The sequence below is a fragment of the Periplaneta americana genome, chromosome 10 (genome assembly GCF_040183065.1).
Source record: "Periplaneta americana isolate PAMFEO1 chromosome 10, P.americana_PAMFEO1_priV1, whole genome shotgun sequence".
Lineage (NCBI taxonomy): Eukaryota > Metazoa > Arthropoda > Insecta > Blattodea > Blattidae > Periplaneta > Periplaneta americana.
The window spans coordinates 79,028,258-79,045,480 of NC_091126.1; the positions used below are offsets into that span (position 1 = coordinate 79,028,258).

Below are 17,223 nucleotides of genomic sequence, written 5' to 3' on the forward strand. Positions count from 1 at the left end.
TCAATAATTTTTCGTTACCTTATAAATATTCATACACGAAATATACATAGATATATCTTATATGTTTCTCGTAAAGAACCATGGTATATTAAAAAATTCTTCAAACTTAAACTGAAAAAGAAATGTTAAATGCAGACCCAGATTAGGAAAAAATTAATAATAAATTTCCCTCTTATTCATTGGAATTATTCTCTCGTATTGAAATATAAAATGTATTTGCATTAGAAACAAATTTGAAAACATATTTTAATATATATTATTATGAAATCAATTACAAGTTCAAATTTTTACCTTCATACACCAGTACCTACTATAAAAGATTACTATAACCCTAAAATGCTATTGTGTGTAATTTTAACGTATAATGGGTGAACAATTCATCCTCACTACTTTCCCGTCAAGCGAGCCCCTCCTTCTCCTAGCTATGCCTCCATCTGTCAGTTGCTGACTAGTAGTCGTGACAGCAGGTTGCAACTTATATGCTTAGCTAAGTTATTATAAGACACATTTGGAAGTGTACATCAGAATACCAGTATCTATAGTATTAATAGAAAATTTTCTGTCAGTGCAGTTTATTTCTTTTCTTATAAGTGTGTTTTATCTAGGAAAGTAACACTGGATGAAAACTTACGTGATGATCCTGACACTATTATGAAATTAGACTGAAGATGAAAGTTCAGATGATGGTGCTGAAGATAATGTAGTGACAGAATAGGCTACATATCAGGATGAAGTTGCAGCTCAAACAGAAAAAATTAATGGGAGATACAGTAAGAGAGATTAAGAATTATAATTGTAGGAAACAAGCGAAACAAATTGAGAAAGAAGAAAAAGAAGCAAGAAAACAGAAAACGGGAAACTCACGACATATTCAGCTACCGAAGAAAAGAAAGTGTACAAAATTCAACAAAACACCTTCAGTTCAAGAAGAAGAGAATTCCTATGCTGGAAATCCAGTAATAAAACTCCAATCGAAATTTGAAGCCAAATACTTTTCTTATGGGAGAAAGTTTTTTCTTACTACCTACACTGCTCTCGCATATCTTTATCATCAACTCAAATGCAGTTGATTAGTTAGACACAGTTGAGTGATAACGCTCACCACAATATTAAATATCAAACATGTTTGTAGATAACTTGCTGCATTTTAGGCCTGTCGCTAATACCAAGATTCATAACAATCCGTTGATTTTTATGTACGGTACTCAAACAAAAAACAAACCAATTAAATAAAACTGAAGAAAGCATAAACTCGAATTCTGAAATATTTTCTTGTAATTAGATCGACATGGTCTTTTGTTTCCTGTAAGTTTATTTTATTACAAATACAAATTAGAAACAAATAAAACCAAAGAAAATAAATGAAAACGATATTCAGAAATATTTTCTTGTAGTGTGGTTAGATCCATATGATTTTAAAGGCTAATTCATATAAAATTATTTTCATAAAATTATAAATAAAAAAAAATAGATCTAATCAAGTAAAACTACAAAGGAAGAAATAAAAATTATATTCCGAAACAAATATAGACCTCAAAAAACTTTTTTCGCCTATTACTCATTTTTACGTATCAATAGCAATACAGTACTACTCATTGACGATAGCATTCTAGGATTAAAAACTTAGATATTCCACGTCATTTCACCTGCGAGGATCTCTCAGAAATCTTATGGAATGCTTGTTCTTTGTATAAAATTTAGAGACGGGCTAATATATATATATATATATATATATATATATATATATATATATATATAAGTTGTAGTACTTCCAACATTTTTGAGTTGAAGCAAAGTTTGGGTCATCAAAATTAAAATTGAAGAAATACAATAATTTGAATTGAGATCCTTGAGATAAATTTAATGGTGTACATACTTACAATTGGCTTTTAAGGAACCCGAAGGTTCATTGCTGCCATCAGATAAGCCCGCCATTGGTCCCTATCTTGTGCAAGATTAATCCAGTCTCTATCATCATATCCCACCTCCCTCAAATCCATTTTAATATTATTCTCCCATCTACGTCTCGGCCTCCCCAAAGGTTTTTTACCATCCGGCCTCCCAACTAACACTTTATATGCATTTCTGGATTCGCCCATACGTGCTACATGCCCTGCCCATCTCAAACGTCTGGATTTAATGTTTCTAATTATGTCAGGTGAAGAATACAATGCGTGTAGTTCTGCGTTGTGTAACTTTCTCCACTCTCCTGTGACTTCATCCCTCTTAGCCCCAAATATTTTCCTAAGAACCTTATTCTCAAACACCCTTAATCTCTGTTCTTCTCTCAAAGTGATAGTCCAAGTTTCACAACCATACAGAACAACCGGTAATATAACTGTTTCATAAATTCTAACTTTCAGATTTTTTGACAGCAGACTAGATGACAAAAGCTACTCAACCGAATAATAACATGCATTTGCCATATTTATTCTGCGTTTAATTTCCTCCCGAGTGTCATTTATATTTTTTACTGTTGCTCCAAGATATTTGAATTTTTCCACCTCTTTGAAGGATAAATCTCCAATTTTTATATTTCCATTTCGTACAATATTCTGGTCACGAGACATAATCATATACTTCGTCTTTTCGGGGTTTACTTCTAAACCTATTGCTTTACTTGCTTCAAGTAAAATTTCCGTGTTTTCCCTAATCGTTTGTGGATTTTCTCCTAACATTCACGTCATCGGCATAGACAAAAAGCTGATGTAACCAGTTCAATTCCAAACCCTCTCTGTTATCCTGAACTTTCCTAATGGCATATTCTAAGAAAAGTTAAAAAGTAAAGGTAGAAGATTAAATACCGTAATTTCAGAAACTAAGATAGGCCTATTATAGCAAAGAACTGGAAGTAATTCCTCAGAAAACTCTCATAAATTTTTTCACTAGAAGAAGATTTTAGAGGAAACTTCAAGGTAAACATTTAAATATGGCTGTGTAATGCTTGACAACAGTTGAACTTGACACAATTATCAAGAAAGATATGGGGAGAGATTGGGATTATGTCCATGTATGGAAAATTTTGGGGCTTAAACCTGATATGGTGCAATGGCTACATACAGTAGGTCTTGCTAAGATTATCACATCCATGACAGCACATAGGCCTACTGCCCTAGTTCGATGGTCCAAAGGAATTGTAAATAACAGCATTCTAACCCAAGAGGACCATAATAGACCTTGTGTTTTAAGTTAAAAGGATGCAATGACTGACATGATTAAGAATTACAGAAGCCATGAGGACGACTCCAACTGCACTACAGAGATATTACTGCATCTGTACCCATTTGACAGGTCATCATACAATCTACAGAGATGAAGGTGATCCTATCTTATATATTATGAGGTCGAATTTCATTCCAGTATATAGTTCGTGTGCAGGCAGAGCTTCATGATTTTCCATTTCCAAACACGAAATTTTTACACATCAACAATTTTCCAAATCTAGCAAAAATTGACTTACTGGCAACAATACACAGTTTAAGAAACGCTGAACTACGACAAGTACAATAAGATAGCAGTATATATATCACCTGGAGATATTAGGCAGAGAGGCAATTTTTAAATAACTGAAGCGTAAGAAAAAGAGAAGAAAAATAAGCAGACTCAAAACGAAGAAGGAAAGAAAGGTGTATGTGAGAAATTTATGTGCCTTCGATGTTCATTTCATTTAAACTGATAAGAACAAATTTGTTGATTTCAGCATCTTGTTTATCTTGGGTCCCGGAACAAGGTTCAGTTGGAGCAAGTGGAGATCTTGCTCCACTAGCACACCTTGCACTTGGTCTACTTGGAGAAGGCAAAATGTGGAGTCCTGAAACAGGATGGGGGGATGCAAAAGAAGTAAGATAATTCACATTAAAACTATATTCTTTTTATTTGTAAGAACAGCAAAGTAGAATTAATACTAACCACTAGCATGAAGTTTCAGCTGCTTTAGCCCATTACAAAGCACTTCAGCATCCATTTGTTATTCACACGATCATTTAGAGGCCAAGCAACAAATTTTGCACATTAACAATGCATGCACTGAAATAGTTGTTGTTGTTTAGTCAACTGTCCGAAGACAAGTCTGAACCTCACGAGTGATACCAAGAAGGCACCACTTATGAGGCTACTAGGCCAGGAGATAATGGGGTAGGATGGCCAGTTCCTTTTCCCCTCCACTGCATATACCGCTGACAAGCTACATATGAGGCGTTCAGAAGTCAACATGATTAACTTCTTTTCCAAAGATTTTGAGATATTCAAGGTTAAAGTTAAACACACACTATTAATTCTGTAATGTAGTCGAGAAGAATACTGCAGTCTGTGGGCTTTTTACTGAACTATGGAGCAAATCACATTGACCACTGAAAATATGGTCAATTTAATACATTGCCAACTTATAAACTCTGAAATAACCAAAAGTGGAGTTAATCATGTTGGCATCTGAACGCCTCATATTACACTAGTCAGACTTCAGATGCATACAAACAATTGTTCTTCCTCTGAAACATATCATCAAGTGAAATGTACTGCCTGATAATAGATATACATATCAGCCAGAATCTCAATCAGTGGATAAGAACTGGAATTCATCATCATCCTCATGACATATATTAATAATAATAATAATAATAATAATAATAATAATAATAATAATAATAATAATAATAATAATAATAATAATAATAATGTACCAGTATGTTTCCAAAAAAATTGTGAGACAATTTACTACGGTATTTCACATAATCATACCAAGAATCGCTAATTAGGTACTTCAAGCAAAAATATGAAGTTAAAAATTTTTATATACCGGTATGTATGAATTTCTTTGATAATTTAATGTAACTTTAGCAATTATATAAATAAAGCAAATTAACAGATTCCAATTTTCTCTAAACAAGACCAATCAACAGATTGATTGATTGATTGATTGATTGATTGATTGATTGATTGATTGATTGATTGATTGATTGATTGATTGATTGATTGATTGATTGATTGGTAAAGACCGTAGTTATGGTCCCTGTGTGCTTAAATCTTTTGCAGGTTCACTGTACCCTCTACAGTACAGACTGATAGTGATTGTTAGGAGACTGGTTCTTTAGATAAAAGACCATAGTGTTCCCAACTTCAGTCACTTGATATCTTCTGATTCCAATGTGTGTGAGTCTAGAAGTCGCTGTCTTAATTTGACGAAAATGTTACGTCTACAGAGAATGTGGCCTGAGGTCTCATTCTCCATCTCATATTTCCTACATGTTGGGTCCTCAACAATTTTAATTACGTGTGGAGTCTCTTTAGGGTTTTGTGTACTGTTAGAAGACCAGTTAACATTCTAACTTGTTTCCTGGTTAGAAACAGTAGTTCCGTTGTGATTCTTATGTCAGATCCATCAATCATCCTATGAGCCTGACGTTGAGAATCAGTAATACCCTTCCAGAGTAGCCTGTGCATTTTTGTTCGCTCGTTTTTCAAAACATTCGCAAACCGAATTACTCGTAAACCAAGGTTTCATTGTATTGCCCTAATTATGAGCGCTGCTCAAGGGTCTTGTAATAAATAAATAAAATAAAATGAAATAAGCTGGCATTAATTCGTAACATCATTATTGAGGATCCCAACAATCAGATTTCAAAAACAGACCACAAGTTCATGGTCTCAGATCACTTGTTCTTACCGAATGACAGAGATTTCGGAAATACTGAAACAAAGCATGCATCGATTTTCACACTTGATGACTGTATTGCATCACTGAAGAATCAAGGAGAAAAAAGTTCTTGGTTCATAAGATGATTCAAGATGATTTTTTTCCAACTCGAATTCTCGAGAAGTGTATCATTAAGAGAAAACTGAATGAAGAAATTAAACCGTTCAGCTGGTTAAATTTCAATGGACAAGGTTTAGAAGAGATTATAGTATGAAGATGTTATATAAAGAATCACTTAGTGATTCAGTTAGTTTCTCGTGATTGGACCTTCGGAAAAGAACCAGGGGAAAATCTCGCTGATTACCGGTAATAAATTCAGCTGATTTGGTGAAAATGTATGATTTGCCTCTAGCCCACTGACGAGTCCAAAACTGGACATGCTTGACCTTTTCAATGGCTACCTCAGAACAAGCACCACTAGGCCTATTTGCTTGGATTACAAACAGTACACATATTGTTAGATTCTGGGCTACTTTCAGATTTTGAAAATAGTGATGTAGGAGATTAATGTTCTCTGCATTCTTTGGTTTCATTGAAATGACCTTATTAAGTTTTCTTAATGCGGTATTTACGTTTACAAAAAATATAAAATACAAAATTCTGAGCATTACTTCAAGATCTGTCATTAACATATATTTTACATTTACATTTTGTTGCTTCATAATCTTACCACTATTCTTAATGGGAGTTGATGATAAAGAGATTTTTCGTTACTATAAAAATATTTTTATTATAGTTGAACTGTTCAATTCCACCCACCTCTCCATAGGTTACGAGGTGCAGATGAACAAAAAAAAATATTATTAAAATAAATGTAAAAAATAAAAATCTAAGACTCAGTAGGAGAGTGCTGTGTATACCAATGTTACTGAGAGGAATAGTGGTATATATAATTGAGTTATACCACTTTACCGCAGTTTCCATCTAATTGTTTATCACAGAAGTAGTACCTTGTGTTTCAAACACAATCGATCGGTTTTTCAAAGACAAAAAAGTATCATTTCGATGCCGTATAATATGTTGAAAATACTTATTGGTGAAAATGAGAAAAAAAAATTAACGATGATTTTTAAATGTAAGTAAATGCAAAACCTTAAATTCCCGAACATTACATAAATTCGTGTTGTACCAGTACCACTTTACCTCTCAACGACTAACGTGTGATTTTTTTTATTATTCCCTATCACGTATCATTTTACACAATATGTACTAAATATAAGACTTAGATTACGTTGGTTGTAGAAATAAAACAAATGAAGAGTTCACTGCAAGAATGATGGATGTCATTTGGAATACATTTTGCAGGAGAAGCAATTGAAAGTTTGAAATGCTTAGCGCTCAAAGCTTAACTGCGATTTTCCGATCTTTACTGGACAAAGACTATCAGTGGTAAAGCCATATAACTCTCTATGTACATTCTATATGTCTTAAGCTATGCATTGACAGTCTTGGTTCATTTTCGACAAGAAAGTGACATCCATCATTCTTGCAGTGGACTCTTCAAATACAATTAGCGAAATAAAACTTATATTAATTTTTAGGTATTGGCGGCCCACGGATTGAGTCCTATGAGACTGAGTGCCAAGGAAGGAATAGCCCTCATTAATGGAACCCAGTTAATTACGTCACTGGGAGCAGAGGCTGTGGAAAGAGCTTATTACATTGCACGCCAAGCAGACGTTGTAGCTGCTCTCACGCTGGAGGTCCTGAAGGGGACATCTAGAGCATTTGATTCAGATGTTCAAATGATCCGCCCTCACAAAGGACAGATTGCCGTAGCAAAGAGACTACGAGCATTACTACATTCAGATACGTATCCATCACAGATTGCAGGTAGGTTCAAAGAATTACAGTAGATACCTTTGCAAGCTCATAGTCGATCTGGCTAGTTAATAAGAGACCCATAGTAACACAGGTATACCAATAAAAAGTGTTTAGAATCACCTATGTTGTAAACTGTCATAATTACTGTCTGTACTGGTAACCTTAGCATACTGGTAAATATATAAGTAATGTTCAGAATCACGCTTACGTTTATGATTATGAAAACTATTTTTAAGAGAAAGTATATAAGTGGGGATGGTAGTGTGATGTTAAAGATTAAAGTGACTTTAACACCAAAAACTTAACAAGACATTAAGAGGGGATATACAGGTTTGAGCACTAAAAATTAGGGAAATTCAATTTTTTTTTCAGCAACTAATGACTCTTTCACCTTCCAATTTGATGAGCTCAGTATTCACTGTTTCTGCAATTGTAGACTATTTTCAGATTTACTAGAAGTTTCACCCTTATGAGTAATTATCATAACAAAAAGTGGCCGTTTCTGTGCACTGATGTGCGTTTTTATGGTAATGCCCACAAATATGAATATTTCTCAGCCATTCTTTTTTATATAGGGTGCTGCAATGAATTGGGCGATTTTAAAAACGTTATCATGGGTGAATGACTAGATTTATTCACCTTTATCACAGACGAACACAAAGTATACATACAAGCATTTAGTTTACAAGCAATTTAACTGAATGAACAGTCCTTATTTTGCGAAAATAACGTCCTGCAAATGACCACCATCCCTCTGTACGCACTCGGTAAGTCATTTCCTAACATCACCCATTACTCTTTGCAGCATTTCCACAGAAATTCGTTCAATTTCTCCTGAATCGTGTGTGGTGCTGAAGCACTAAAAACATGAGATTTCAAGTACCCCCAGAGAAAGAAGTCACAGGCTGAAAGATCGGGAGACCTAGCCGGCCATCCAATATCCCCGTGTCTGGAGATAATATGATTGGGAAACAAATTCCTCACAGCTGCCATGGAGATTCATGAGGTGTGGCTCGTAGCTCCATCTTGTTGAAAGAACGTGTCCTTGTTCACAGGAAGATGAGCAAGTGCAGGAGCTAAGAAGTTCTCCAACATGTCAACGTAACGTTGCCCTCTCACAGTTACAGCTCTTTTCCTCTCATCTTCAAAGAAGTACGGACTGATAATTGCAAAAAATGATATCGCGCACCATACTGTCACTTTCAGACTGTGAAGTGGTTACTCATGAATTTCTTTTGAGTTTGTGGCAGCTCAATAATGCCAATTTTGTTTATTAACAAACCTTGATAAATGGAAATAGGCCTCATCGCTCATCAGTAATTTGTTCACGAGATTCTGGTTTCCATTAATCAACTGCAGAAAAGTCTGGCAGAATTGAAGCCTGTTTCCATGGTCCTGTTCCTCTAGTGAATGCGTAATTTGAATCTTATAAGGGTGGAAATGAAGATCTTTGTGTAAAATCCGTCGAACATTATGGTCAGAAATCCCGGGTGACATAGAATGATGACGTGCAGACAGGCGTGGACTCCATTCAATGGCCTCTCTCACTATCGCTATGTTCTCGGGTGTATGCACTGTTTTAACACTACCACCTTTCTTAATGTGTGTAGAACCAGTAGCCTCAAAGCTACGAACCCAGGTCTTGATGACATGAGATGATGGAACAGCATGATTGCGATGAACCCCAAACTCTCTCCAAAATTCACATTGAGCGATCATGTAACTGTTGCCGTTTTTGTAAAATGCTTTTACAGCATAAGCACGTTGCGCTCCTGACCACAACTCCATTGTAACTGAAATGCTTTGAAGTGCTTACCAGATGGCGTCACCCTCATTCCCTCCACTCAAGCCAAAACAAAATAACCTCTGTTGCAAAATCGCCCGATTCACTGCCGCACCTTATATTTATTTCTGAATGTCAAATGAACAATTTATGAACTGCAGTCTTTGAGACAGATACAACAGAAGTATTTTTTTCTTACTTTCTTATGAGAAATTAAATTTTTAATGTTTTCAGTTAAAAAAAATAAATAAAAAATAAATATATACTATAAATGCTACAGCAATAATTGTAGTTCATCTTGTTCACAAGTATGAAAGACAGTTGCGTGCAAAATTTTACTGTAATATCTTAAAAACTTACTGAGTTATCACAAAAACGGTTTTAAAAAATGCAAATTACGGGAAATGAGTGTTAAATATACCTTGTGTGTGGAGAGCTAAAAAAGTGCATGCTCGCACATTTATAGTAATATCTACCAAAATAATATATATATATATATATATATATATATATATATATATATATATATATCATAAAAATTCCTTCACTGACATAAAGAAGGGTAGATAGAGTATTGGTGCGATCAGCCAAAGGTCCCGGGATCAATACCTGGCCCCAGAACAATTTTAAAATTATTTAAGTCTGTTTCACAGGAAGCTTTACCTTAAGCTAGATTTGCATAATATATACGTTACTGTAGGTACGTTAACAGAAAACCACAATTTCAAGTCACACACAGTTTATGTGCACTCGATGTGGGTTTCTTACTACTTGTCAGCTCATTCGAGTTATGTGGATGTAAGGGGAAAAATTGAGACGATGTCGGGTGAAGTTCCTGGGTAGCTCAGTTGGTAGAGCGTTGGTGAGTTCAGCCAAAGGTCCCAGGATCGATACCCAGCCCCAGAACAATTTTTCTCTTGTAATTATTCAATATAAAATATTACTGCCACATTTAGATGGCAACACTGTTCACAATCACTTCAAAACTTTAAAGAAAACCAATATAAAAATGCTATGGCTGCAACCCTGAAAATTCTGTTCACTCATTGCCACTTTAGAGCTGCAGTCAGAATGAAATTGTTGCAAACAACTGATTCTGTAACCACTACATTTCTTGTTGCACTATTGTTCTCACATCAGTTGCGCTATATTTTGTACTGGAGCACTACCTGTGATCGTATAATAACTGAGATAAGAAATAGTAGTGCTTACAAGCGGGGTCCAAATTCCAGTTGATCCATCCTCAATTTATAACTTGTGTTGAGCAAGGGCCTAGAATATAACATTAGGAAAGTTCAGGATAACACAGAGGGTTTGGAATAGAATGGGTTACATCAGCTTCTTGTCTATTCGGATGACGTGAATATGTTAGGAGAAAATCCACAAACGATTAGAGAAAACAGGGAAATTTTACTTGAAGCAAGTAAAGCGATAGGTTTGGAAGTAAATCTCGAAAAAAAAAGTATATGATTATGTCTCGTGACCAGAATATTGTACGAAATGGAAATATAAAAATTGGAAATTTATCCTTCGAAGAGGTGGAGAAATTCAGACATCTTGGAGCAACAGTAACAAATATAAATGACACTCAGGAGGAAATTAAACGCAGAATCGATATGGGAAATGCCTGTTATTATTCGGTTGAAAAGCTTTTGTCATCTAGTCTGCTGTCAAAAAAATCTGAAAGTTAGAGTTTATAAAACAGTTGTTCTGTATGGTTGTGAAACTTGTGGACTCTCACTTTGAGAGAGGAACAAAGATTAAGGGTGTTTGAGAATAAGGTTCTTAGGCAAATATTTGGGGCTAAGAGGAATGAAGTTACAGGAGAATGGAGAAAGTTACACAACGCAGAACTGCACGCATTGTATTCTCTTCACCTGACATAATTAGGAAAATTAAATCCAGACCTTTGAGATGAGCAGGACATGTGGCACGTATGGGCGACTCCAGAAATGCTTATAGAGTGTTAGTTGGGAGGCCGGAAGGAAAAAGACCTTTGGGGAGGCCGAGACGTAGATGGGAGGATAATATTAAAATGGATTTGAGGGAGGTGGAATATAATGATAGAGACTGGATTAATCTTGCACAGGATAGGGATCGATGGCAGGCTTATATGAGGGCAGAAATGAACCTCCGGGTTCCTTAAAAGCATTTGTAAGTAAGTAAGTTGGCAAGGCCATGGTCAGGCAACACAGGGGGTTTTCTTTGGGCACACCGGTTCCCCTGTGACATCCCAACAATTCTCCACTATCATTTATTATGAGTGCAATATAGACCCACCAACTATGATGGATTCTGGATAGTCTCTGCCGATCTAAGTGACATCTATGAACTGTGCTTGTAGAGTCAAAGTGAATAACGTCAAGTTAAGGGCCCTGCTACTGCACAAAAAAAGAGAGTGTACACAGATTGATATAAATAGCATTCAATATTTTGAGAGGTGGCAATATTCTTCACAACAAGAAAACAAACTCTAATAAACTTTGGTCCTAAAAAATTAATATCTTCCGAGATATGAGTATTTGTTCGTCAACGCCATAGGAGATGCTCAAAGTGATTTCCATTCATTGCAACTCATCCTGCCCTATGTCTCAGGGATTCACACACGATTTGTAATTGTAAATTTCCACAGTAAGCATGTGTGGGCTGATGAAAATCATCATGCAGTTGAAGAAGCTGGGCTTCAGCACCGAATTTCAATTAATATTTGGTTTTATTGGCTATAGACTAATAGGACCGTACATTCTACCAAACAGATTAAGTGGTGTTAGGTATCATAATGTCATAGCAAACAAATTGCCTGTCTTTCTTATCTCTGAAGTTGTTAATTTTAGGACCCATATTTATTAAACTTTGTTTTCTTGTTTTGATGAATACTACCACCTCTCAAAGTATATAATGCTTTTCTTTTAACACTCTGTATATATTTGTTGTAATCAATTACGGATATTACTTGTATTGTTCTCTGTTATTTTCATAATATCAAACCTAAAATATTCTGCTTTAACAAACTTTACAAGCATAAAGCACATTGGCTCTTATTTTAAAAGGTTTGCATAGAATGTTACGTATAATTACACATTTTCAAGTATTCAACATGGTACAAGATTTTTGGATTTCGCATCGTATTATAGATGCAGAAATATCCAATGTTTAGGAGGTTTATTGGCTCTAACATCAGGAAAGGCATGGAAATGGGAAACTATCTGTTGGATACCTTGGTAACAGATCCACTTCCTGGGTTCCAACAAATAAGTTCCCTTTTCCCTGCCATCCCTAACGATGGAGCCATACATAGCTCCGAAATGTTGACCGTTTCTGCATCTATGGTTGTGGAAAAAAACAAAATTTCGCACTAGCAGAGAGAATATTCGCAGTTGATATTATGCTAAAAATTAAAAATGTTATATTGTAAAACATTTCTTACGACCACATGAACTCAATTTCGAAATGAAGTGCGGTACCTTAAATTTTAATTCACAGAGATTTCAAGTTATAATGGGTCGAAAATTTAAATGAAAAAACAAACGAATATGAGATAATGTAAAAATTAAACTATATATTGCAGACAAGAATTATTAGAGCTGATTTTCTTATAGGCCACACTAATGAAAACATTGATTTTACAGAGAGCCATCGCTTCTGCAACAGAGTACAAGATGCGTACACGCTTCGTTGCTGTCCCCAGGTGCACGGGATTGTTCACGATACGATTGACTTTGTGCAAGGTGTCATCACTGTGGAGATGAACAGCGGAACAGATAACCCTGTATCCTTTCTCTTAATATAGTGAAGTACATACAGAGAATTACTTCCAAATCACATACATATTTTAAGCAAATATTTATTTTCTGCGAAATAGTGTAAGAACATCTAAATTGAAATGTAATCGAAGAGACTAATCTGTTTATTTCTTCATTATTCCTCTACTGCTACTGGTATTCCTGGAAACAGTGGCATATTCATATTTCGTCATAAAGGAAGACATGGTGATCAGATTTTTTTAGGATTTCATTTTACATTCTCATTATACAAAGTATCAAGCTATCTCTCTTAAACTACTGGGCGGATTTTCTTCATATTTATTATACAGAGTGTCCCAGAAGTTAGTGCATTAAATTTAATGGATAGTAGAAGAAGTCAATACAAAGTGTGTGGATAAGCTTCAGGGCTTCTACCGAGTTGTCTTGGTGTTATTGGCTGACGTTTCGACCGCTGTGTTGTGGCCATCTTCAGAGCAGTCCAACAACTGCTCTGAAGATGGCCACAACACAGCGGTCGAAACGTCAGCCAATAACACCAAGACAACTCGGTAGAAGCCCTGAAGCTTATCCACACACCATGTACACCAGCCACGGAAGCCTACGCGAACACTTAAGTCAATACAAAATTTATTTTGTCAGACAAATTTTGGTCGACACTGTGCTCTTAGCCCACTAGACAGAGTTAGAGATGGGAGTGCTGCGTCACATACAGCACGATATCCTGCTGGATAGAGCTGTTACCTGCCAATTTTATGCACAGTTAGAGGAAGTCCTAAAGTAAGCACCATGAACTCTGAACAGAGCCCACAGCATGAACCACTAGCTGTTGGACTCTCTCAAAGATCCCAGGAATAGTCTGCTGCATCCAAAATCCTGTTTCTTAGGTCCTTCTCATTATTCATAGGAGTGGCGTACACTAACATACCCATGTGATCGCATAAGGACTCCAGTCTGGTGAAGTTAGAAGTTCTTGGTTGCCAAACAACAGGTCCACTACGGCCAATGAACCTGTCTGAAAAGTAGAGATGAACAACGATCGAGAAAACGAGACTTTTGTACTTTTGACAATTAAATTTTTCGATGTGGCAAAGTTGACTAATCTAACTCCATTGTCACTACTAATTGCGTGTAGGCTCTCTTTCCCATATGTGAATATGTGCAACATGAATTACATACAATTACTTCATGAGTAAAATGTTTACATGAAGAATGGCATCTAAGTTAATTATTTGATATTATAAATTATGATATGCTGTACAATCCAGTAAACGAAAAATTGCCGATATTTTATTTGGAAGCATAGCAATTAAATGATTTTATTTATAAGTCACTTTCGAATAACAATTCAAGTAAATGAACTATTCCGGTAATATACATTGTAATGTTATTGGAAACATGATAAAGAAATTGAACTGTTATGTAAAAGGTAAACCATATAAATAAATAATAATTATGTGTCATTTCCTTGACTATTTATTTCTATTTTTCAATTGTAAGATTTGCCCTTTCTTTGCATAAAATCAATTATTTTTCAGCAGGTCTTGCACTATTTTCTTGCGATTTACTCTTGAGAGAAAAAGAGAAAACGAATAAAACCTTTTGATTTTTTTTTTATGTTTGGGTATGTCACTTCAATGTTCCTTCTGGAACACTCATTCAATTACTCACCCAACCACCCATCCACCCACTCACTCACTCACTCACTCACTCACTCACTCACTCACTCACTCACTCACTCACTCACAATAAACTAATTCATTCATCCATCCATTCACTCACTCTCACTCATTCACTAATTCATTCATACATCCATCCATCCATCCATCCATCCATCCATCCATCCATCCATCCATCCATCCATCCATCCATCCATTCGTTCGTTCGTTCATTCTTTATTCATATTTTATAACAATTTTGTATAAATTTTGTACATGATAAGTCAGAAAGTTACAATTTATAACCTAAGCATTTAAAAAACAAGCATTACAGATGACATAAGTTGAATATTACTAATAGAAAAGTATAAAATTTAGCACTGGAAAACATAAATATCAGAAAATATAGACTAATAAATTAATAACATACATATATTAATAAAGAAATAATTATACAAACAAATAACTAACAAAATTACGTTACATATTATATTAGTTTTATTTTCAATATCTCACTCCAAGTAACACCACTGAACAAAAATTTAAAATTCAATGAAACGACAAATCTTGCATTGTTACGAATTATGGAACATTATCAACCGATGTTATTTGACAATGGCTATAGAAATCTTCACAAACATTTGAAGGCAGTGTAATAAATATATATCCTTAATATAAATAAGATTGTATTTCCTGAGCGAGGAGAAATTATATCAGCAGGAAATTTCCATGGGGAGTACCCTGCAAAAGTGTTGGATTATTTGGCTGTGGCTGTCCATGAATTAGCTTCAATGAGTGAAAGACGGATCGAAAGGCTCGTAAACCCTGGTAAGTAAAAAGTTTTAAGTTGAATGAGAAAAGTTTCTCTAGTTATAATGAATTAAACAACAATTATGTTAGTCACTAGGAGATGGTATTCTACGCTGTATTTGAAGGGTTCAGAACCATAGTGGGCCAAGCGCCATTTACTAAAACTGTAGAAAACAAGGGTTAAAATGAAGTTATTACCATAATTCAATGGAAACATATAGCAAGTAATATAAAGTATACACATTAAAACTAAATGATATGTCAATCTTCATTAAACTATAGTATTCACTTAACTTTAACCCTTCTTTCTGCATTTTTAATAAATGGTGCTTGGCCCACTATGGTTCTGAACCCTTCATTTGTAGGGCTACTTGTATGCAGTCTGAGGCACATTATTGAGCGTGCATATACATTTCATAGTGTTCTTCAAAAATGTTTTACATATTGTGATTGGCTGTAGTTTCTGTAATCAGTACTGACTGTCATTACTACAGTTCGGATAAAGTAGCTGTATCAGGATAGGCATCCTTGGTCAGTGCATTTTGTATACAAACATTAACTAGGGCTGTATTGTCCATTCACTTATGTTTTAGCTAAGGGATGGGGAGCACTCTTCCCAGCAGTTAATATTTGTAAACAAAATGCACGGACCAAGGATGCCTATCTTGATACAGCTATTTTATCCGAACCATTGTCATTTAATTGAATTGAATTGAATTTACGGAAGGGGGGTACTATGGCCCAGCACTGCGACCTGTTAAGGTCTATTGCGCTAACCCTCAAGCTAGGCGCATTCCCAAACCCACACTGGCTGACTACACTAAGGTTTGCTGCATACCCAGGTGTCGAGCAGGCAATCTCCCTCGTCCCTAGGTCAGACTCCTTTGTGCGTCGCCAGCCAGCGATCGGAGAATGCTATGTCATGACGACGAAATGGAGAAATGTGATGGACTTATGTAAATGCCTAATATGGGGAAAAATGGGAGAACCCCGAGAAAAACCCCAACTGCGACCTTGTCTGCCACAAGTGTCACTATGGATTTTTCAAATGAAAAATCCCAGACCTGACCGGGACTCGAACCCGGACTGCCTGTGTGACAGGTCAGAGGTATGACCACTTGACCACTGCAGGGTTTTAGTCATTACATTACAAGTTACAAAGAATGTCCAAAAATACAAATATATATATATATATATATATATATATATATATATATATATTTTTTTTCTTACCATTTTAAGCAAGCAGAAAACAAACACAGCATAAAACTGGAAATGTGAGTTTTGTACAAAAGAAAAAGACACTTTTCTGACAGTTCATTTGCATTTTTCTGGAATTTCAATAGGATGTATAGCAACCATGAGTTCAAACACGACTGAGCAGATTGTCGCACTCTTCAATGGCAGCTTCAGTTAACAGGAGGGTTTTCATGACTAAATATAGCCTTCTTCAATTGTGGCCAGGCATGTTCAACACAGTTCATATACGGAGAATACACTGGTCACTCCATTCTGTGAATGCTATGTCTTTCCAGATACTCGTTGAACAGTTCTGCTCTATGGGTACGAGCATTATCGTCCACTAGCATAATGCCTTCACCCACAGTATCAGCAAAACCCGTAATCACAGGTTCGATAATCCTATCTTTGTATACCTGAACAGTCATTTTGCTCTGGATGGGAATGAGGGGTGTA

The 17,223-nt window shown here is 35.5% G+C and overlaps 1 protein-coding gene across 1 annotated transcript in view; it reads left to right on the forward strand.

The window, feature by feature from the left end:
* The window catches only part of LOC138707818 (histidine ammonia-lyase-like), a 99,757-nt gene that overhangs the window by 63,261 nt on the left and 19,273 nt on the right, over window positions 1-17,223 (forward strand). The window contains exons 9-12 of the mRNA XM_069837763.1: window positions 3,701-3,840; window positions 7,234-7,525; window positions 12,929-13,068; window positions 15,402-15,546. Coding sequence (XP_069693864.1) covers window positions 3,701-3,840; window positions 7,234-7,525; window positions 12,929-13,068; window positions 15,402-15,546 — 717 coding nt within the window. The remainder of the gene's footprint in view (window positions 1-3,700; window positions 3,841-7,233; window positions 7,526-12,928; window positions 13,069-15,401; window positions 15,547-17,223) is intronic.